General features: G+C 43.6%; 1 protein-coding gene across 1 annotated transcript; it reads right to left on the reverse strand.

The window, feature by feature from the left end:
- Positions 1–753: 753 nt before the first annotated feature.
- Positions 754–22,967, reverse strand: HAS2 (hyaluronan synthase 2). Its single transcript, XM_005507278.3, has 4 exons — positions 22,039–22,967; positions 10,816–11,442; positions 5,823–5,924; positions 754–3,755 (listed from the first exon to the last, which is right to left on the reverse strand). Exons 2-4 carry the CDS (start codon positions 11,440–11,442, stop codon positions 2,826–2,828), a joined length of 1,659 nt encoding a protein of 552 aa, XP_005507335.1. The 5' UTR covers positions 22,039–22,967; the 3' UTR covers positions 754–2,825.
- Positions 22,968–23,821: the final 854 nt, after the last annotated feature.

A 23,821-nucleotide genomic window follows, 5' to 3' on the forward strand; every position in this document is an offset into this window, starting at 1 on the left:
GATTTAAATTGGATACTAGGAAAAAGCATTGTCAAGCATCGGAACAGGCTGCCCAGGGAAGTGGTTAAGTCATCATCCCTGGAGGTGTTTAAAAGATGCAGAGATGAGGTTCTTAGGTACATGATTAAAGTGGTGGACTTGACAGTATTTGGTTAATGGTTGGACTCAATGATCATAAAGGTCTTTTCCAAACAAAATAATTCTATGATAAAATACATTTATGCACTTTACCTGTGCCAGGGCAATGTTTGAGAAACTGCAGTAATGAGGAGCAGTAGAAGGCCAGGTACATATTCTCCTCTGCTTCCCCAGCTATGGAGGGCAGCAACTTCCAGTGGACAGGAGAGCTGGAAAATATCAGCTCTGGTGTAAAGTGCTTTGGCCATAAACTTCAAAGCACTTCCCAAAAAGGAGGCTGGATTGCCATTTGTGTTTCACAAATCAGGAATCTGAGGAAAGAGGGAAGGAAGTGGTTTGGTTGAACTCATTTAGCAGCTGCTGGCAGAGGCAGGCACAGACTCTGAGTACCACCCATACACTGCACCATCAGGGCACTGGGTACCAGCACCCAGGGGGACCTGTGGCTGCCAATTCCTGAGCTGCCTCTCGCAGCAGGGACCTGTCCTGCCTCCTCCAACTGCTCTGTTACGCCGTGGCAACTTGGAAATCTGGCTGGGGATAGTATAACAATGTGCTTCAAACTGTGCAGATTTGTGGCTTCAAAGCAGAACTGTTGATCAGAAATACCATGAATTAGTCATAATCTTATCAAAAATATTTTATTTATGAAAGTAACAATTATACTATACAACCTATATTGGAAGTACATTGAATAATTGCTAGAATAAATACAGGCAATTAATTCAATCTTTTTATAGAATGAGAGGATTTATTTGACATTTGAATGTTAACCCAAGCTTTAACTTACATCATAAATAGTTAAAAGGCATAGTCAAGTTTTTTTTATTGTTTCTTTTGCTTTTTTAAAATTTTAATACTGTTCTATTTTGTAATCAACATGAATCAACTCTCCAATCATTAACATATTAGTATGACTTTCAAGCAATCATGTACCTCAAGATAATCAGACAAATAAGGTAGTGTGTGTGCAGTTCATTCTACAGCAGAATCTATTCATGTCTGCATTAAAAAAGAGAAGCTGAAAATGCTTCTAAGTTCTTTAAGCATCATATGCTGATTTCTGCTTTACCACAGTGCTTTTAAAACCAGAATCTAAAAAGGGCATGTGTCTGTATGCAGCTGGCTTTCTGTTGCTCTTTATAAAGTATAATGGGGCTCAATGCCACATTCCTTTGGCTGGTGAAAGATTGCAGAATTTAGTCCTGAATATTATTTCTCAAAATCATGGTCCAAAATAAATGTCCAGGACTGATTATTAGGCACCAAGGAAGTGATGGATTTGCTAAGATTTGATGTTTCTGATAAAAAATTGGCTTATTTTCTGGTAGATATGCTTCAGTCAAACACAAATTATTGGGCTCAGTACTGGGGTCTGTATTACACTGGACTGAAGAGCTGATGTTTGCATTTTCTTTATGCTCTGTGAAAGGCACTGCCGAAGTTTTATAGTAACACACCCACTGTTTGAAAGTGTTGATAAGCTTTCCTTCCATGTATGTTTTTCAAACTCAAAAATCTGAACTGTCTGCTTGATACTAGCAGATTATGAACACCTATGACCATCAGTGAAGTCAGCAGTAGTTTTAGGTGTCCAATATTTCTCCAGATCAGAAGTTTTTGACTCCTCAGGTCCCATGAAAAGTCAGTGGGAGCTTTCCTATAGCAATGTCTTTTCCAATGGCATCGAGGCCTGCCTTGCCTTATGGCTATTGCGCATGCCAGGGATATTATGCTGTCAGCAGAGAAGCAAATTTCCCTTTTACAATGTTATCCAAAACAAAACCCCAAATTGCACATGTCTACCCCTTTGGCCTTTTTTATGCACAATATGCTTGTATTCAAAAACCGAAAATGTTGGGCCTTTCCTAATTAATGTCTTCAAAGAGCACATTTAAACATTTTTTTTTGCAGAAATAACCATCCATCAGTTTCAAAAATGCAGAGAGGTTTTTTTATTCTTTCTGGTGTGAACAATATCAATTCAGTACAATTTTTGGGGGAGGAAGTAGGATTTTTTTTCCAAATGTGTTTAAAAGACTAAAGAACAAAATGTTCAGGAGGCAGCTTTTTTTGGCAGATAGTAAAATATAAAATATGTGATTTAACAAAAAAGTTGGTTTAAAAATACACACACACAAATAATACAATAATATAAAAATACAGCTCAGCCAATGGCCTCTTAAAATTTACCTTTGGCATTACATTTGGCAGCCTAACAAAAAAGACCCTTCCTATAAACAGAACTATAAAAAAGAGAAGTTCATAAATTAGGTTGCAAGGGGTTGTAAGATCCTTTTCTCGATTCTCCAAACTCCTTTCATTCCTGTCCACACACATAAGCATGACCAGTGAGGTATATAGAACGTAACACTGTCAGGCATATGCACAATAAAAAAGTGCATAAACATAGAAGTTCTCCCATTTTCTTGCGAACAGGTCGAAACTGTGTGGTTTGTGTTTGCCCCCCCTTGGCAATACAAAAAAATAAAATAAAATTTAAAAAAATCATTTTTTATTGTTTTTTTTTCTTACTTTGGCAGGATGAAAATGAACCCAGAGGAATATAAAGGTCCTATTCCCAGCAGCAATGATCCATTTCCCTTGGCAACATTCGTCTGATGCCACAGATACTACAAGGTCGTTGGGTTGCTTTACAACTCTCTGGGTAACTTCCCACGGAAACATCATACATCTAGCACCATGTCAAAGTGTGGCTCTTTCTTCCGCCTGCCACATTTGTTGATAAGAGCAAAGTACAAAGTCAAAAGCATAACCCAGTAACATGCATAGAGTATTGTGCCAATGATGAGAACTGTCTGTGTTGACTCTGAAAATGGCTTTTTTGATTCCTTGTAGATAGTGAAAATTACGCCACCTAGGAGGATTGTAAACCAAATGGAGACTGGAATGAGTCCTATAAAATTAACTACAATGGTTTTTCTTCCTGACGTGCCCCACCCTGCTTTGTTTATCGTGGCAATTGCAAACATCTTTGCTGGCAGTAAACTTGACATGTACAACACTGAGTAGAGTGACATGAAAACCATGACAACGTTGCCCCTAAGGAAGCTGGCAAAGGAAGACTTTATCAGGCCCACTAACTGAACTGTCAGCAAGAAGAGGAGGATGTTCCAGATTTTTCCCCTGTAGAAGAGCTGAATGACAGTGGCGATAAGGAAGAAAGGAAAGAATCCAGTGATTACAGCTTCATAGGTCATCCACAAATGATGCTTGTGGAACCACATTGCATTATAAAGCCACTCTCTAAAGTACGATTTACTCCAGCGGGTCTGCTGATTCAGCCACCTGAGATACTCTATCGGTGTTTCGGTAAGGCACTTGGATCTAGCTGTGTATTTTGTTGCATAGCCCAGACTTAGCACTCTGTTAGTTAGATGTCTGTCATCTCCAAAGCTGCACTGGGAGCCCATAAATTCTTGATTGTACCAATCTTCCACGAATTCATGGAGTAAAGAGTTTCTGTACATTCCCAGAGGTCCGCTGATGCACTGTACACAGCCGAAATAGGACTGACAGGCTCTTTCTATGTTAAATGCCATCCAGTATCTCACGCTGCTCAGAAAGGATATCCAGGAATCATATTTGTTCAAAATCTGCAAAATACAAAAAAATTGTCATTTTAGATAGGCTCTTTGGAAAGGAAATACACACATTAGATCAATAAAGAATTTGCAGAGACTAGAGCACCATTAGCCAGAATATAGGGGGAACTTTGCTCCTGTGTCCAGCTCATGACAAATCCAGTACAGTCCAGGACATTGACAAGAAAGATGAGATGAAGACTTTAAAAGTCTATTCTACCAAAACATTCACTTTTTCCTAGCAATCTTTCCTCTTTTCCACCACAAAACTTCTTTTCTGGCTCCTTCTTCCTTTCCCTTCATCCCCAGTTAAGGACCTGCTGGTCTTAGCCTCTCTTGAGAGGAGATGGTGGACTCCCAGATGTGGCCTCCTGCTTCTTTCTTGTAGGTCTTTGACCTACTTCTTAAGTATCATAAGGCTTTCCCTAGAGGTTTGACCATGAACTATGCCCCCATATCTGACATTAGGCCCTCTGAAGAACAACCTGTTCTAATTTGTCTTCACAGTACCAGCCATGTTATGCTGCTTTGAGACCTGTTGTGATAATCCAGTAGCATCATACTTTGGCCTGTATAAAGGTCTCAGTCATTCTTTTCTGCATGCTCCAAAGCTCACCTGAAGCTCAAACCTACACTTAAAATACAACACAGGCATAGTCTAGGAGTCTGAATGCTCAATGGAGGCATGAGTGCACGCAGACACTCAAGTCCATGTTTCCACAACCATGTTCTCAGCACACACCTTGTGCTGGTGAATGTGGCAAAGAAGCATGCAGCAGGGTGGCTGTGCCAGCTCTGCATTGATATCTTCTCAGTGTGGGGATTTTCAGGGGGAACTGTGGCCTTCTACAACTGGAAAGCAGTGTTCTGCAACTAGAAAAAAAAAAGTGGTTTGCTCCAATGGCCCTGACTTCTGTCAGGTTTGAAGGCCAAGAGCCCAACTTTTCTCTGTTTTGACCTAATTCTAGAATATTTTAGAAGAAGCAGGGCTCAGGGATAGGCTCAAGCCTAACTCAAATGTATTGGGTGTATGCTGGAAAGTGAATTAGGAAAAAAAAAAAAAGCCCAGATCCTTCATTTTAACCACCTTTTCTCTCAGAGGACACGTCCTTCTCTTTCTCTGCAGATACTTATGAACCTTCTTCATTGTCATAGTTGGGTCCATACTGTCCCATGCCAGTTGGACTCACATGTGTCTGGCTTCTCACAAGTTTAGGGTGAGTGTGATGCCTGGTTCATGGTGAGCCCACAGCTGAAAAGATATTCAGGCTTCTGTGGGAATCTTAATTTCTGGAGTTAAGAGCCACATGTCTGAAATACTTTTGACTACTGGGGCATTCATTAGTAAGTGCTTGCCCATATAGATGGCCCTTTCTCTTTTGTTTCACATAAAAGCCCAGCTGAGTATGAAGGACCGATCCCAAGGCCAGATGAAATATTCTTATGCAATTTTCTTTATAAATTGTCACAGAAGCAATTATATCAAAAGGAATGAATAGCCTTTTGCTGTAGTTGTCAGCCAAACTCCACAATGGTGGAAATCCTAGCAAAAGTGGAGCTGGGTGGACTTGGGGGCTTTCCATTGTCCTGCCTAACAGAGGTGCAGAGGAAACCCAACAGCACAGCGAATGCATAGTGCACTGCATTGCAAAAAGGCTTTTATTCCTGACAATCTTGGCTGCCAGTAATAACATAATTGAAGTGCTTGGTGTGCTGTACTTGGCTTTGGGAGACCTGTTCTCAGTTGTGTGCTCTCCTGTAGCTTTTCTTTGGTACCCTGAGCAAGCAAGTTATACCTAGAGACTCAAAGATGCCAAAACAGTTCTGAAAATGCCAGTGCCCCACTTTTCACTTGTATGGGGGATAATAATATCTGTTTGCTTTCTATGGGTGTTAAAACCATACTGTGCTCATATCTCATAGTAAGGGTTTCTGTTTAACAGATAGAAAGGTTAAGGTTTTATAAGAGCCTCAATAATGGTATCGCAGTATATTCAAAGCCATTCCAGCCAGCAAAATCTCTTATGGTGCCAGTAGTTTCTGCAACTCCTCTGCTACTCTGAAAATCATCGTACTCACCTGCACATCACCTCCAACTCCTCCAACCATTGGATCTTCTTCTAAAACCTTTACCATCTCCACTGATGAGGCTGGATCAAGCATGGTATCTGAATCACAGACCTACAAGTAAGAAAAAACAAGAATAAAAATGAGCTAAGGAGTATACTAGAGGAGAAAATAATCTGACTGTAGGAACTCTATATACATATTCTCCTGAATGTAATTAAATCTCACTTTGGAGTCTGCATTGATATTTCTGTTAAAGGCCAATTGTATCAAGCAGCAAGGAGCAGTGCTGAACAAAACAGAGCACTTGTTAGTGCTGTGCACACAAACAATCCTCTCTTCTGTATCAGCTCTATTTGTTTTACTGGCACACTGAGCTGGCTCCTTTGAATAAGAGATATGCTCTCAGAGATGGGGCTCTGCAGAGCAAGACGATGTTTGTGGGTATGTGGCAGATTCCTGCTGGGTCCTGACATAGGGTTTCTCTGCGTTGGCTGCACAGTTGGAGTACCGTGGTCAAATGCTTCCCACTGCCATATGAGGGAAGGAGCGAGAAGTTAAATTCCAGACACTTGTTATAAAAAAGAAAGAAAAAGTCAGCTAGGAGTCTGGGAAGAAACCTAATAGTTCTTTCACTCACAGAAGGCTTTAGCAATTCATGTAAGATATGTATTTTGGATTCCAGAACAAACTCATTTATAATTTTAGATGTGTGGTGTGTTATTATTAGTGCGGGGATTTGACATTTGATATATAGAAATTGTTTGCTATTTTCCTCTGGCATTCTTATAAAAAACGTGTAAAGCCAGAAGGAGCGAGTCCCAAAGTGCAGCATTCCACAAGACCAGGGCAGAAATAGATGACACACACAAGGCGTTTCAGCCACACAAACACTCCTAGTCAACTAAACACTGTGTACATTAGGAGCTAGCTTTCCCCCGGAGAGTGGGAGGAGGGCTCAGACAGGCTGGCCGAGGCAGCTGGCATCGCTTTCATTTGCTCAGAGGCGAACGACACGGGCTGCAGCCTGTTTAAAACAAGTGGGTGTCTCCTTGTCACAGCTGCTGTTGAAAGCGGTGCCCCCATCATGTGTGAACTCATTTCACAGCAGACACCCAGAAACTGGAGCAGGGGAGGCTGTCCCAGAAACACCCTCCTGGCCAGCTGGATCCTGCCCTACAAATTCTCATACTGCTTCCACTTTAAACCCACATTGCATTCCTGTGATCTCAGACGGGGACGGCAGGGGCAAAAGTCAGTAGTGCTGCACGAATAACCTATAAAGTCAGATTCTGGTAAGGCTTCATATTGTGTATCCTAATTTTGGTGTCCTTTCATCCAGCCTTTCAATTCAACTTAAGGCCCCTTGCTCCAGGGGAGCAAAAACCTTCATGTGTATTCTGTGAAGGGTGAGGTGAGCATTTTGGGGCTCTACTATGGGCCCAGTTTCAGAGAGGAGGTAACCCAGGATAGTCGGGCTGCATAGCTTGAGATGCAGCTGAGTGTCTGCTAACATGCTCCTCCCAACACTTGCATGGAGGGGGATGAGAGGAGAAAGCCAATGGAAGGGCTTGTATTTCCATGAGGAGAAAAGCCACAAGCACCTCCAGCTCCTGCTAACTTGATGAATCCAGCACCTCTCCTCAGAGGACTCATCCTGAGGAGCAGCTCTGTATCCTGGCCAAAGTGTCCCTCCAGCTTTGGTGGAAAGATGTCATCAGTGACAGCGGTGATAGAAAGGGAGCAAAACAATTATTCTGAAGAGGGGAAAAGATGCCTGTATTTCTATCTGGGGCTTCCTGGACAGACCTGTTGTTGAGTGTTTTGCAGGAGGAATCTGTAGTTTGCTGAGTACCCAGGGCTCAGGCAGCAATACTCAACCCATTTCTTGTAACCATGAGTGGTCGGCTGGGATCAGCTCCCTCCCCAGCCCCTCTTTCCCTCTGGTGCCTGTCATTTGATGCATTTTATCTATATGCATTTATCTATAGCAAAAAAGATTTGTCCAAGAGTAACACTGCTAATATGAGATGAGGAATACTGAAAACACTGCGGAAAAAATTATCAGCATGTGTTCTGGGCCTGTCAGCACATTGAACATGTCTAGGTTTCTGGGGTAAACCAGAGAAGACATTATTTTTCGTCTAGACAAGGTTTTTGCAGGTGAAAAGAGGACATGCCCAGAGAAAGCCAGACACTTAAGAACCCAAATAATACACACCACGGTCTGCCCAGACAGGGGTGGTCCAGCACAGTCCAAGAGTCGATTTGCCATCTTTTCTCATAAGGGCTGAGTGACCTATAAATTATTGCCTTGGGTCGTAGACCCTAAATGAGATGGTCAGATACTTGTGATGTAACCAGTGGTGGCTTATCCAAGCTGCTCTGAGAAGTTCAGGCTGTGTTGGCCTGTTCACAAAGGTACCTCCATCAAGTCAAGATGAATTGCGCCCTGGCTGCTCCAGCCAGCTCCACACTGATGTCTGCCAGTTTAATTCCTCTCCCTGCTTGCTTACACCCCCCTAACCTCCTCCAGGATGGAAATAAGCCTTCACAAAAGTTTCAGGTATTTAATGCGATGCCACTAATAAGCAACAGCTTATTATCTGCATTGTTCTGACTGCTTATGATTGCCTGCCCATAACCCCAAGGTGTCTTTTAAGAACCTTGAGGCCCACAGTTTCAAGGGTGGGCAATGGTGCTAACTGGTCCACTTTTTAAAGTGCTTGATCATTGATGTAGATTGTTCAGCCCTTAAAATGTCAGTCCTGTTTAAAGTAGTTTACCCAGGGTACCCCGAAAAAAACATTTGGAAAATCTCATCTTTCATTCATTCATAAAACCGAGCCACAGTTCAGCTGCATTGCTTCATGACTGTGTAGTAGCCAGGGCCACCAATGTGCTGGATTTCTAAAACACATGTGACTGTGGCATTAATCATTAGTGCAGCCTTTGGTGGCAGCTTGCAGCTGCATTACAGTCCCTGACACATTCATCAGGACTTAAGAGCCAAGTCAGGAGTGTTAATTGACTGAAAGATCAGAAACATCTCTTCCATTTTCTCAGTTTATACTATGACTGTTGAAACACTTTTTCCAGATTCCCTGAACAAATGCAAGAGCTGGACTGAGGGAGGAAAGTTGCAATGAATCTGTTTCCTCTCTGCCTTCTTTCTCTGCAATCTGATACTTCTAAGCAAAGTGATTATAAAACCATGCTAATAAAGAAAATTGGCATTTTTATCCCATCTTAGTCCATCATAGCAAAGAACCAAAGTGCATACAATGGAGAGCTTAAGCCCATTGTTTTCAGTGAATAAATCAGTCTCAGTTTTGGAAGTGGTAGGGGATGGGTTTTAAATCTTTGCCTTACTCTCCCAGCTCCAGTAACAGAGCAGTTCCCAGTACTCTTCAGTTTCTGCCCCTGCTGTGTGCAGAGGACTTGCTGCTCTCACCCCGGCTGCTGGCAGCCTCTTCACATTGCTCGGACACTGTGCCTGTGGACACTGGGCCGTGCAGGACTTGCATGCACATCCCAGCACAAGGCTGTGCATGGACCCCAGAAACATATCTGGCTCAGCCACACAGTTGCCCCAAGCCAGAAAAGAGCATCTCACAGGGAGCTGCTGCTCCACTGAAGGAGAATACTGGATGCTCTGCTGTCAGGAGAAGGTAGGAAGGGCTGATGGTACTTAGTTAAGAAGATCACCTCATATTAAGACAATCATCTCATAAGGGGAGACCTTATTGGGGTCTTTCAGTACTTTAAAGGGGCCTACAGGAAAGATAGGGACAGACATTTTAGCAAGACTTGTTGTGATAGGACAAGGGGTAATGGTTTTAAACTAAATGAGGAAAGATTCAGGTTAGAATGAGGAAAATATTTTTTACAATGAGGGTGGTGAAACACTAGAATAGGTTGCCCAGAGAGGTGGCAGATGCCCCATCCCTGGAGACATTCAAGGCCAGGCTGGTTGGGACTCAGCAACCTGATAGAGTTGCAGATGTCCCTGCAACTGCAACCTGGAGGGTTAGACTAGATGACATGACCTTTGAAGGTCACTTCCAACCCAAACTATTCTATGATTCTATTTACAAAACTTTTCTATTCAGTGGGATTAATCAAATGAGCCTTGCTATCCTTGACTGATAAGGAGCGATCCTCAGCATCCAGCCAGAGACCCTGATCCCACCCGCTTTCCTCCACATGTGACCTCTTCCCCTTCCCACAGTCAGCAGGGTTGTTTGCAGGAGTGAGGACTACTTCCATGTGTAAGGCAGAAACATAGAAAATCTTTCACGGGATCCAAGGCAGCTGGAAAGAAATGTGTCTCTGCTGCTTTGGAAACAGGGAGAGAGGACCCAGCCTAATTCATTTTTAAGTGAATAGTGTCATAAGGGCTTTAAAGGCCAAGTCGTGGTGAGTGAGGTAATGCAGCTGTAAGTGATGAAGCAAAAGCTCCTTCAGGCTTTAGCTGAAGAAATCTTTCAGGCTGCACATCGACCCTTTTATTGAATACTCTGCACAGCTTTCGAAGCCTTTAAAATATCCCCATCTTTTTTACAGACTCCACCACTGCTCTGAGGTATTCCCTAGGGCCACTAAATACCTGCCTGTCTGCTTACATTGAGGCTGCTAACAACCTCACAAAATAAAACCTTGCTGAGATCTTGTCTTACAGGAGCACAGAAGGGGTCTTCAGGAGGCCACTGGCTTTGTCTGAAGCAAAACCATTTGGGTGAGGAGGCAGTACCAAAGGCTGAGGAAGGATTTCAGATTTCTCCAGTAGCTGGTGCACAAATTTAACCTATTCACAGGTAGGTTGACCATTTTAAAAAGTAGCAAAATAAGCTTTTAACGGTCAAGCTGTTTCCAAACAGACTGAAAGGAGCACTGTGTTCATCAGGGACTAGGATGGCCTCTAACATGCTGCACAAAATATACAAAAGCTGCTTTCTTTCAAAGTGTGTTTGAATTGGCACTGACCTGGTGCTCTAATACCTACCTGTACATAATCCACGCTTCTCCCCAGTGCTTTGAATGCTGTGTACATTACTTCTCTTTTTCCACCCCATTTCTGCATGATGCAAACACTTTTGTTGGACAGGACCAGCTGAGATACATGTTGCATGCTCTCTCTGTGAGACTCGTCTGTCTCACCCGGACCTTTGTCGTGGAAGTTATTACTCCAGATATAAGTGGCAGATTTGTCCCTACCCATGATTTCAGTAAAAATGTCCATCATGTAAACGTCATCTTCTGAGTTCCCATCAATGACCATAACAACTTTAATTCCAGGGTAGGTCAATCTTTTCACAGAAAGTAAACATTTTCTTAAGTAGTCAGGATCCTCTTGATAGGCAGCAATACAAAGGGCAACTGTTTTGTTCAGCTTGATTGGAGTTTCTAGCGACCGCTTCATTTTCCTGTGCTCTAGGTAGGCAAACAGGCTTTGGATGATGAGATGTGATGCCAGGATAGCACCATAAAGTCCAAAGGAGAAGTAGTAGTTGTCTGTTTGGATAAACTGGTAGCCCACAATGTAAGCAGCGGTGATTCCCAGCAGGAGGGACACCCCGAAGAGCGTGGTTCCAAGTATTCTCAGGATACATATAAACCTCTCACAATGCATCTACAAAGAAGCATGGAAAATATTAGCAGAGCCACCACTTGCTGATATAAGACCTCATAAGGGATGTGCATAGCTTCAACATAGAACTCAGTATCAACAGATACACCCAGTGCTTCTGGCTGTCTCGCAGACTTACTGCATCACCTTGCTCAATTCAACTTCCCTTGTGTAAAGTACAATTTAAAGACACCTTCATGTATCAGGGATGTTTTCTACTACTTGTAATATCCTCACAGAAGATTCTGTCTGTGTCAGGATCTTATTTTGGCAGCCTGGGCTTGCTGAATCAGATGCTCTGTCATGCTACCCTGGGAGAGCTGGAGAAGGGGCTTTTGGGTCACCACTCACTTCACATGGTCACAGGCGAGCAGAACAGCTGAAGGTCTGGGCAGCCCCTCCTCATCTCCCATCCATGTCATGACTGCATCGCACCCTGAATTGCCTCTGTCGCTTAGTTGTGTTTGCAAGAATATTGGAAAGACATTCTTAAAACAGATGTCTGAATGTATTTATAATTTTTTAAACAGATGTCTGACTATATTTGTAATTTATATTTATATAATCAGACATCTGCTTTAAAAGGTCTTCTCAATACCATTGAAAAAATGTATTATTCATACATTTGTGTACACAGATATATGCATGTGTGACCACGTGTATATAGCACTAAAGCCTGGCTGAGATTAAGTCTGTGGCAAAAGTATGCACTAATATAAGGGAGCCAAGACTCCACCCTGGGCTGAGAAATTCATTAGAACATCAGTTGACTCTGACAACTCTGCGTATTTAGGTTACCTGACTGTGAAACCTTCTAACCTAAGCTCTGAGCTGTGGAGGAGCTGGCTGGCATGGATGGTCCTCTGGTATTTTTGAGGCAAATGATGAACAAACGTGTAGGCATGTAGGCAGGCAGACAGGCAGGATATAGTGTTGCTTTTTGTTGACAATCAAATTAATCATATTATGCAACAGCTTTCTCAGAATTACAGGAAAGTTAATGACAACGTTTTATGTCACTTGATGTGTTTGACCTTAAGGATATAAACAAGATAATATCTCTTTAGGGCCAACCCAGCAAGCCCATTGTAAATTGATGAAACTCAAACACATGCTTGAATATTTTGCTGAATTAGGGGATCTCAGAGTAATGGACTTGTGTTTTCTTACTATTATTCATATTTTCCCTGCTGCTGGCATCTTGCTCGTCTGCTGATCATGTTAGTTCCACCATCTGTTGGCCAAAGCTGATGTTGGAATAGTGCTTCCTTACATCATATGTGTCTTTAACTCTTTCTTGAAAAAATACTACCAGGCTACAGCAGCATATCTGTCAACAATTATATTTCTGTCTGAAAAGTTACAGGCTTGGAAAAAAACAGTCAGCACAAAATCACTTACAAAATAAAAATAAATCAGGCAATCCTAAAGTCTGAAGTTATGACGACTATGCTTTTTTCCACTGGCTATTTAGGGTCTTAAATTTCAAGACAGGAGGAAGCCTCTTAAATGTATATTTGGAGACACTGTTAAAGAAATTGGACCCTATCTCTAGGACTTCCTTGAATATTTATGGCTGGGCTCTGACAGGTGTTGTAATCACCCACCAGCAAAAGAAACCGTCTCTGCTCTGGCCTGTCTCAAAGTCCTTCACAACGGGGGTCATGGAGAAGCCTAATGAAAGATAGTTTACACTCACCACCACTGTAGGTGAATTAAAACTCAGCGTCTAAAATAGATTCACTTTAGAAAAAAGATTAAGTAATGGATACCCTCTAGATTACCTTGAAGTCAAACAGCCCATGTGTTTATTAATCCCTCAAGCACGCAGAAGGTCACAAACATCAGGGTACCTGTTTCATTAATGGTGTCCCATTTGGGGTCCACTACTTCTCTTCTCTTGCCAGAAAGAGAAAATTCCTATTAGTGAGTAGGGGCTAAAGTCTGCTAACATTAAGAATTATATGGCTGACTTCAGTGGGCCACTTGTATAGGTAGAGCTGAGAGGATTTAGATTAAGATCTGAGGCGTTTACATTTGACTGACTATATACCCTCCCAAGCTTCTTTTATATTAATTTGCTATTGCTTTCTTTCTTCCTATGAAGTGTTTCTGCACAAAAGGGAAAATAAATGAAAGAAATGAATTCTCTGATCTTGTCATTACAGCACAGCTTCCCACCCTTGCAAAAAAAAAAATAATAAAAAATAATACAGCCTTTTAAGATCAAGGAATGGATTTCTGGTCTTAATAAAACAGCCTTTTTTTTCTATCCTTTCACTGTCAACCTTGGGAAAATAAACTATGTTTTGATCTAAATTCCTGGCTTTCATCAAAGAAACTTTCCCCTTTATATGTGCAATTGGGGTTTTTATATATCGTCTTTCAACTGACTGAATCTCAGAGTAAGTCTGGAAAAAGTTGCTCAATATTCTCAAGCTATAGCACGTGAGCTATTGATAACTTGCCCAGCAGAACCGATCTTTATCAACTTGAGCATGCCCAAACAATGGCAAAGAAGCCAAAAATTCTCCACCCTTCTCCAATAATTGAGCCAAGAATTTAAAAGGAAATGACGCTTATACAAGTCTGGGACCAAAAACGAACTGCTGAGTCAAATAAGAGCACTGAGGGCAGGGAATAGCTGCATCAGATATTTCAAGGTCAGACAGTGCTCTTATGAGTATCTAGCCTGGCCTAACACAGTGAGATGTGAAAGAACATCCTTCATAAGACATCAGTTAAAATCCATTCCTGAAGTTTCCTGAACCTGTCACACAAAGGTAAAATCAACTATTATCAGAGAACCAGCATACAGATCTGTGTTTTAACTGTGTAAGCCTAAAATAATGCCATGATGAGTCAATATGCATCAAATCCTTGGTGAAGGACAAACACTCACATTAACTTTCAAAGGTACAATTATTTTTCGGTCATTTCATTGATAAACACTCTTTCTAAGGGTTAGCAATAGGCTTTCAGCAAAATGTAATTGCGTATTCCCAAATTTGCCATCACTGCAGACCTACTCAACAGCTGACTAACTGGTGGAGGGTACTGTAGACACCTTGTATGATCAGCACATCTTAGTATTTTGTTTATGTCTCAGCCTAAAGGATCTTCAGTTCCTTGTGGGATTTAACGCAGTAAGTGTGTCACAGAATCACAGAATCACAGAATCACAGAATCACAGAATGGTTGGGGTTGGAAGGGACCTCTGGAGGTCATCTAGTCCAACCCACCTGCTAAATCCTGGGAAATGGGCACTGTAGAATGTAAAAAAACAGAAGAAAAGCAACGCCCGAGCTAGGGATGAGGTGCACAACACATGGAAGACATGCAGCCAGTCCCTATTCTCAGATCAACGAAGGCAATTGCAGGTCACTTCTGTGTACGCATGGAACTGCTGCTACATGGGAAGATGTGTTGGAGTGAGGTGAGGGACAAAGCTCCTCACCTGTTGAGAAGGTGAGTTGGTGGGTTACCTCACTGGCTCTGGAGTCAAACCTGGATCTTGCACTTTCTGAGCAGGTTTTTAACCAGTTCTGTAAAGTAGGATGAGGAAGATACTACCTGCAATGCTCTTTCTTTCTTATTGTTTTTTAAGAGTGAAAGCTATGTAGCACTGAATGAAATTGAAGGATCCATTGCTTTGCATTACCTTTGAAGGACATTTCCAGGGGGCAATAAGATTGCACCGGCTGTGTCAGACTCTTTTCGGAGGTGCCTATGTCTGCCATATACTGCACAGGAAGCCTGAGACAGGATTGCTAATTCTACTCTGCAGTTTGTCCACCTAAATCCTCTATTGGCACCTTCACCTAACCCTACAGTGCTGAATCCAGTACAAGCCTTGCACAGCCTCCAGCAGACAGGGTCAAGGTTTGTATACAATAGATAAGTGTATGTAGAGCATCTTCAAAATCTACTACTGAGCAATATGTTGTCATGATCTTGCAGCCATTTATTTCCATGGATGGACCTGGTCAGTGCTAACCAGCCCACCTAGTAGCAATGAAATATGAAAGCCATATGCTAAATCCTAATGTCATGCAGGTTGTTGCTGATTCAGTGACACATTTTGGTACACCAAGCAGTCCCAAGTATGCATTTGCTTTGTGGCAACTGTACAGGAGGAGGCAATGCATGCCTCTCTTTGGAGGCTCCTATGGAAAAGCATGGCCAAGAAATGAACCCTTGCATGTACTTGACATCAGAGTCCACCTAGTGAACTATTTGGCATTGTGTCTTTTGGCATCTTGATAAAGCCACACAAAGAGTATTTTTTGGTCACACCTATGATGAAGGAGAAGTTACTCTACTGTTAACAACTGGCATAACTAAAAGTTGTAGTCTTCTAACATTATTTTCATCAAAAATCTCAGGTTAACAAAGGGTTGACTGATACCTACAATGTACATACAATGACTAGGTTATTAACTCTGTAACACTAGAGATCACAATTTTTTCTCTGAATTAATGCCTTGTATTGCAAATTAGAAGAACATAGCAACGTATGCTTCAGTTTTCTCTATTCTGAAAAATATTTAGGCTAGCATTTAACTGTAGTTATGGCACATAGATCTAACTTTAATAAGATCTAGACACTTGACTGAAATTCAGCACCTTCTTCTGTCCTGATTGGGACTGGGTCTTTACTCAGCAGAGAACACTGCTGACTTCCATGGTAAAGCACTACTTTTCCACACTCCAAAATGATATAGCATAGTCTGTCCATGTGGTTATTACTCAGATTTCACGCATCACTGAAAGTAACAGGACTTGGAGACAGTTCATCAGGAGGCAAAGAGAAAAAAAAAGCTTGATTTGTTGCTAATTCATGAAGAGAGTGATAAAGAGAATAGGGTCAAATACATATTCAGAAAACCCACACATATTGATGTCTGAACACATCAATATTAGCTGCAGTGCATTCACTTACTGTGCACCAGCCATTGTGTAGCTGCCCTGAGGATTAAGGAAGCGACCGCGTTGTCCCCTGCAGCTGCTCACACAGGATGTGGAACCAGTGACTGACAGGAGGTCAAGCTGAAGCTGGGCTTGCTCGCAACACATGCGATACAGCTCACTACATCATCTGTTTCAGAAGTCATCTCTCATGTACAACACTCACACGTATTGCTGTGTAGTACTTCTGGCTAGCTTTCCCCCCAAAGTTTAAAAAGCAAGAGAGGGAGACACAGGAAGTGTATGCATAAAATGCAACAATTTGGAAGGTTGTTTGAAAGAATTGGAGCTTATTAATGCCAAACATCTGAATGCATTTTTTAAAAAAACGTTACACTGCAAAAGTCAATATTTGTCCAGGAGACAGCAGTAAAAGTTCAATCACAAGTGTGCTTATTTGTCTCATTCACCTCTGAAGGTTCAAAGGAGCTGTGCCTCTCTCTACACATCTCAGCCTACAGCCACGTCAGCAAATAGTCCAATACTACCGGAAAGGATCTGTAAAAAGGAATACCTGGTGCTGAGTGCATAACTTCCACCCTCCATCCATTCTCATGTTTTACTCTGACCTAGTTTTAGTCAGACCCTATGGACCAAAACCCCATTAGTGTCTGAAAAGCACACTCCAGGGGTACATCTTGCAATTAATTTCATTCAATAAGAATCCAGCGTGTGTGCCCAGCAATCACTTTGCAATACAAACCCAAGCAATTTGGTTGAAGGAAGGGAACACACTCCTGATTCAAACCAAAATGCTAATGCAAACCCACTCTATGTATGAGATTCATACATCGGACTTGTCTGCAAATCTTTGGTGCAATCAGAAGTGCTGAACACTGAAAACCTCTGAAAATGCCTCATTTTCATATGCCCATATAGAAGCTAAATTTTTGAATGTCCACTAGCCATGGTCCTCTGAACCTCAGTGCTGAGGCTTTGGATTCAGCAAAGCATGTAAGTATACAATTAAAGATAACTCTGCACTTCAGTATTTTGCTGAAGAGAGAAATCAGTGGATAACTTATCTTGCAGTTCTGTAGAATAGGTGAAAAAAAAGTTTCTCTGTGAAACTATTTCTGGGATACTCATGATAAAAATGTAGACATACATTTGACGTTTATCATACAGATTAATCTCCCTTATGAAGGCTGTCAGATGAATCATTGCTTAACCACTGCATTTCTTACATTAGGGAATCTAAGAGAGGACCAGGACTCAGACAATTTGGATTTTTTTCCTGGCGTTGCTGTTCATCTGCTGGGTGACCCTAGGTAAGTGAATTTGCCTCTCTCTGTCTCACCTTTCTCACCTGTAAAATGCGAATCATCATCACGCAAGAGGTTCTTGGAGATCTACAAAACCCTTCATACAGCTTCAGTTACTGATATGTGTAATGATACTCTTTTCTGGTGTGATATGGGACCCCAGCGCTTCTCCAGTTCCATACAACTGGTTTTCCTCAAAAAAGCCATCAAAAACCAACACACCACTTCCTATTTTCCTTGCCTATATCCACCTGAAGGCAGAGCCAGTAGCAGTTTGTCTGTAATAAACACACAACTCCTACTCAGCATGATTCTTGGGATCAATGAGGTCTGCAACATAAAAGCTGACACACGTGGGTGTATGTGCATGCAGCTACTGAGGGCTGTTTTGCACACAACCAAAGGAAGAGTATCATCTTTTATAAGTCTTAAAAAAAGCATTTCTTACTTGTGAGAGTAATAGCAGCTGCTTAAACAACATGAGCGTGTTTGGGTGCATGTGTGTGTGCATGCACACAGGCTGACACGTGCTGAATGTGGCCTTATACACATACGGTCTGCGTGTGCACACAAACTGTATCTGAGCCTTACTATTTTTCGACCAATATTTAGATTCCTTATTAGCCTTAGTTTGGCGGCCAAATAAATCATTTATCTTTGAAGTACAAATGATTCCAGGTACACGTTAATTACAAGCAGAAAATAGCTGTCCAGACTCCCTCTTCTATTTTACAGCCTGCAGAGAGGAAACTGAAAAGTTATGTTACATCTGTACATCTTTACTACAGCAGAGTTACCATATCTGGTGCTTTTGGTTATTTATCACTTCCAGATTTTGTCATGCCATTGATCTTCTGGAAAGGGTTCACATAAGACTAAAATTAACTCTGGGGTTAGGTTTAAAATGAAGAACAGGATTAGTAATGATGGTGAACTGTATCTGCATTCACAGACTTTGATCAGCAAATCAAGAATCTCCTGTCTGCTCAATGCATGTTTCCCACTAAACCACCCAAATTTAGTCTCTTACAGGTTTGAGTAACTAACAGCTGCTGGTTGAATTTGTCCCTAATGTAGACAGTGATACACTAGTTGATAAATTAACCAAAAGAAGAAAAAAAAAAAGCTCTAGGAAATAAATCAAGAAGTAAATAATATTTGTATTCAGACATTTTGGATTGCAGTTAAACAAAAATCTAGTTTAGAAATATTTTATGGTTGCTGGGTATGAAGTCCATGGTGGTTTTGGCACAAAACTGACTACTCTGCTTTACTCTAGCAAATAATTATTTATTTGTTGTTCATAGCTTATTATCTTGCAATTTGCTTATAAATCACAAGTCATATCTTGTTTGACTTTGTCAAGTCCCACCACACTGAATGGAGGAGTAATTTGCCGCTTTATACACTAATCTTGAAGACCAACAAAATGAAGCATATTTGCTTGCACACTATATATAAGAACTGCTGAGTTTGTTGCTGGTAAACTAGCATGGGAAACACTGCTGAATCCAGAGGAGCTGCTCTTCTCACTAGGAAAACTTTTCCCAGATTTTTCGGCACTTGTGTGTATTATAAGGAAGTTTCACTATCATGAAATAAAATCCTGGCTTTATTTACAACATTGACAGACTCCTCTAACCTTGGTGTGGGCTGGATTTTGAGCAGTTTTTCAGGGAAAGGGAATACATTTCACTGCTACCACCCCCAAAAGAAATGACCTATCCATTCTCGTCAGCAAGTTCCAATGCACCCACGTTACAGCAATGTGTGCTGAAGAAAAAACGTGTGTGTCTATGGAAGGATGATCCATAAGGAAGGAGACCATGAAGCAAGAGCTATGCCTTGGGAGATGTGGGGTCATTGAGTGCCCTGAAGAAAGGTTCAGACAACACCTACCAGCAGTGATGGAGTACATACTTTTTTTCCCTTCTTGTTCTCACCATACTGATAAAGATACCATGAATTTCAGAAAGATGATCACCATACTGCAGAAAAGAAGGCTACAGGGAAATATTTATGGTAGCCTTTCAGTATTTAAAGGACACTTATAAGAAAGATGGAGACAAGCTTCTTAGCAGGGCCTGTTGCAATAGGACAAGGGGTAATGGTGTTAGACTAAAAGAGGGTAGATTTAAACTAGATATAAAGAAGAAATTTTTTATGATGAGGGTGATGAAACCTGGAACAAGTTGCCCAGAGAGGTGGTAGATGTCAAATTCAAGGCCAGGCTGGACGGGGCTCTGAGCAACCTGATCTAGTTGAAGATCATAGAATCATAGAATCATAGAATGTTAGGGATTGGAAGGGACCTCGAAAGATCATCTGGTCCAATCCCCCTGCTGGAGCAGGAACACCCAGATGAGGCTACACAGGAAGGTGTCCAGGTGGGTTTTGAATGTCTCCAGAGTAGGAGACTCCACAACCTCCCTGGGCAGCCTGTTCCAGTGCTCTGGCACCCTCACTGAGAAGAAGTTTCTTCTCAAGTTTAAGTGGAACCTCTTATGTTCCAGTTTAAACCCATTACCCCTTGTCCTACCATTGTTTGTCACCGAGAAGAGCCTGGCTCCATCCTTGTGACCCTTACCCTTTGCATATTTATAAACATTAATAAGGTCACCCCTCAGTCTCCTCTTCTCCAAACTAAGGAGACCCAGCTCCCTCAGTCTTTCCTCATAAGGGAGGTGCTCCACTCCCTTAATCATCTTGGTTGTCCTACGCTGGACTCTCTCCAGCAGTTCCCTGTCCTTCTGGAACTGAGGAGCCCAGAACTGGACACAATATTCCAGGTGTGGTCTCACCAGGGCAGAGTAGAGGGGAAGGAGAACCTCTCTCGACCTACTAACCACCCCCTTCTAATACACCCCAGGATGCCATTGGCCCTCTAGGATCATTCCCCAACTGATACTGGAACCTGCCCAGATGCAAGACTCTACATTTGCCCTTGTTATATTTCATTAAATTTTTCCATTAAAGATATCCCTGCTCACTATAGGGAGGTTGGACTAGATGACCTTTAAAGGTCCCTTCCAACCCAAACCACTCTGTGTGATTCTCTCGGAGCAGGGAAACAAGGTAAATTGTCTCTTAAGGTATTTTCATCCCTCTTTGCCAGCATCGCCGTGGAGTCTGACAAGACAAGGTGAAGGGCATTAAGACTCTCAAGAGCTGGGTCTCGGCGTGTCCCACAGACACGCTCTGACGCGCCACAGGCTCAGGGAAAGGCCATGCGGGACGCAGAACGGCGGGGTTTCCAGCCGGGGGGACGCCCCCAGGACCAGCGGGGGGCGGTGCCCCGGCCCGGCGAGTCCGCGCGGCTCCGCCCGCCGCGGGGCTGCTCGTGCGGGGATCCCCGGGCCGCCGCGCAGCCAATGGGGGCGGGGCTGTGCGTCACAGCGGGTGGGCGGGGCGCCAAGGGGGATCCCCCGCGCTGCCACGTCACGGGGGGCGGAGCGCGGGCCGTGTCCAGGCCGGGGGCGACGGCTGGAGCACTGCGGGCAGCCGGGCGGAGCGGGGCGGCTTTCCCCGCCCGACGCCGGCCGGGCAGAGGGCGTTCAAGGCTGCGCTGGAGCCGCCTTCGCCCTCCGCAGCGGCGGCCCCGCGGTGTGACCCTCCTTCAGCCGGCCCCCGCAGCCGCCGGGCGCCCGCCGCCAGCCCGGGTCTAGCCGACGGGTGCGGCGGGCTGCCCGACGGGGCGGGGCCGGGCTCAAGGCGCGCAGCGCTGGAAGTTCGCGGGCAGCCCTGCAGCTCCCGCCTCACAGCACCGCACCCCTCCTCTCCAGTCCCTCCCCCGGGAAACCGCCCTCTCCGCTCCGCGCGGCGCCCGGGCAGCTCGATCCGCTCGGTTTCTCCCCTCCGAGGCGGGACTTGAGCCCTCCTCCCGCCGGCCGGCTCCTCGCCTTCCTTCCTGCAGGCCCATCCCTCCCTCCGCTCCTGTCACGTTCCCCCTCCCGCTCTGGATGCAGAAGCAGGGGGCGGCCGGGGAGAAGGCAGCCGGGGCTGGGAGCAGCTCTCGCCTCCTCCGCTGGGCTCAGGGGAGCGGCTGCCTAACCTGTTGTTTGATTTTATTTTTAGGTTTGGTTGGGGGTCTCATTATTTATTTGTTGGTTTGTTTTTGCAAATCGTAAAGCTCAGCAATATTTTAAACGGATTACACGGAATAGAGGTTGAAGCTGAAAACCTCATTCATCCTCACTGCGGTTCTATTCGTTACTCAAATAGGTGTAGCATAAACCCGGTAAGATCCTCCCCCAGCCCCACTCGTATTTTTGGGATCTGTTTCAGCTTTCCTCCCTTGAACAGTGGGGATGGGAAAAGAGGGTCTTTTGCTCTTGAGGTGACAGAAACATAATCATGAATCACCTACCTTGCTTGTCCTTCTGTCCTTTGGTCATAGAGGGGCTCCAGCCAGCTGTGTGGTCTCACGTACCGTTGCTCCCGCTGAACAGTTTCCAAGTTTGAGGTAAAAGATCAAATCGCACTTTTAATGGACTTATTGAGACGCTCAGAAATAAAAAATAATTAAAAATGAAGATTAAAAAAAAAAATAGTTTCAGGCTATTCAGTCCTACTCATTTTCTCCCACGTGTTTTCACAATTAATATGTATTTGTCTTTCTCTGCTTCAGTTTCTAGCTCAAAGGTGTGGGATTTTTCTTTTCTTTTTCAAATAATAATAATATCAATAAAAAAGTTAAAAGTAATAAATTAGGAGTTAGTTTCTCGTGGTCGAAGCTGAAGATCTTATTTCAAATCCGGCTAGCCAGGAGCCTGGAGAAGTTGCAAGGCAGCGTCTGAAAGTTTGAGAGATGTATAGTATAAGATAAAGTCTCTTTGGTGATGCCTTGCTGACCGAGTAACTGTTTCAATGAGGTTTCTCAGCAGCAGCAGCAGCAGCAAACGGGTAATATTTTCCAGACGTCTTTTTCTTTCCTGCTGCTGCTGCTTTTCTGCCTCCTCCACGTTATGGGGTCTTTTAACAAGTGAGACTTGAGTTGTTTTAATAGGCGGAGGATGGGAAGAAGGAGGGGAGGGAACTCCTGTAAGGAGGCAAAAAAAAAAGAAACCAACCCTGCCCATTGAAATGATCTCAGTCAAGGACCAGTTCAGCGTCAGGAATTCAATTAGCTAAGTTGCAAATTTCGCAGAGAAATGCAATGCACATATGTTGCCACCATCTGATTTCCTCTTCATGCTCGGTAATTGGGGGAAACCCCCACTTTCCCCTCTCCTTGCTCCCTTCATCTCTAGGCTTGGGGTGTGGGACTTGTTCCTCCCACAGCCACTATTCGTCTGGGACGGTTTTTGCTGCTGCTGGTTTTTATTAATAAGGGAATTGCCTCTATGAATGGATGAACTTTGCAGTTTCCAATCCTGCTTTACCCATTCATTCTCGGAAACATTTGTTGTAGTAAATACCCAAGAAAGTTCCCACTGGCACTAATACTCATGCCATTTGCTTTTAAACAACCAAGGAAACATGTTAGACAATACAAGAACTGGAAAATTATGTGTGTTGTGGGGTTTTTTTGTGTTTGTTTTTTGTTGTGTTTTTTTTTTTTTTTTTTTGGGGGGGGGGGGGGGTGGGGGCGCGGACGTTGGGGTGGAGTTGTCACCAGAACTGTTCACTCTGCACTCTGTTGACAGTTTAGTTAGCCAGGGGCGGGCAGGGGCATCAGCCGTTCACAGCAGACCCCACAGCAGACCCCACCGTCTGCCCGCAGCTTTCATCCGCACCAACCGGCTCCTGTTCTCCCTAACTCCTCTCTCCCTCAAATTCGGATTTCCCCAATTTCGAGCCCCGGTTCCACTAGAAATGGTTTAAAAAAGGCACTAGGTGGCACTGTTGAAGTGAGAGGAGCAGCGCGGAGCCCGGTAACACCCAGGGCTGGGATGCGCGGCCGGGGGGGCCGGGGCGGGCAGCTGCGCAGAGCCGGACTGGGCGCTGCTGCTGTGTCCTGGCAGGGACTCTCCGGGAAGGATGGGGGGTCATCTTCTTATTCCCCTGTGCTATTTCCTCAAGGACCACAAAAGTCTCTACTTGGAGGCGTCGAGCCCGCAAAGGGGACTATGTCCAGACACCGTTGGGAAACTTGGTGATGACTCCTCGCCGAGTTATCACCCGTTGTTAACCTTCTGGCATGGGAAAAT

The sequence above is a fragment of the Columba livia genome, chromosome 2 (assembly GCF_036013475.1).
Source record: "Columba livia isolate bColLiv1 breed racing homer chromosome 2, bColLiv1.pat.W.v2, whole genome shotgun sequence".
Taxonomy (NCBI): domain Eukaryota; kingdom Metazoa; phylum Chordata; class Aves; order Columbiformes; family Columbidae; genus Columba; species Columba livia.

Coding starts and splice junctions, on each gene's coding strand:
- HAS2 (XM_005507278.3), bottom strand. CDS start 11,442: ATGCATTGTGAGAGGTTTATATGTATCCTGAGAATACTTGGAACCACG. Junction 5,925..10,815: donor GAAGCGTGGATTATGTACAG/GTAGGTATTAGA, acceptor TCTTACTTGTAG/GTCTGTGATTCAGATACCAT. Junction 3,756..5,822: donor GAGTTGGAGGTGATGTGCAG/GTGAGTACGATG, acceptor TGTATTTTGCAG/ATTTTGAACAAATATGATTC.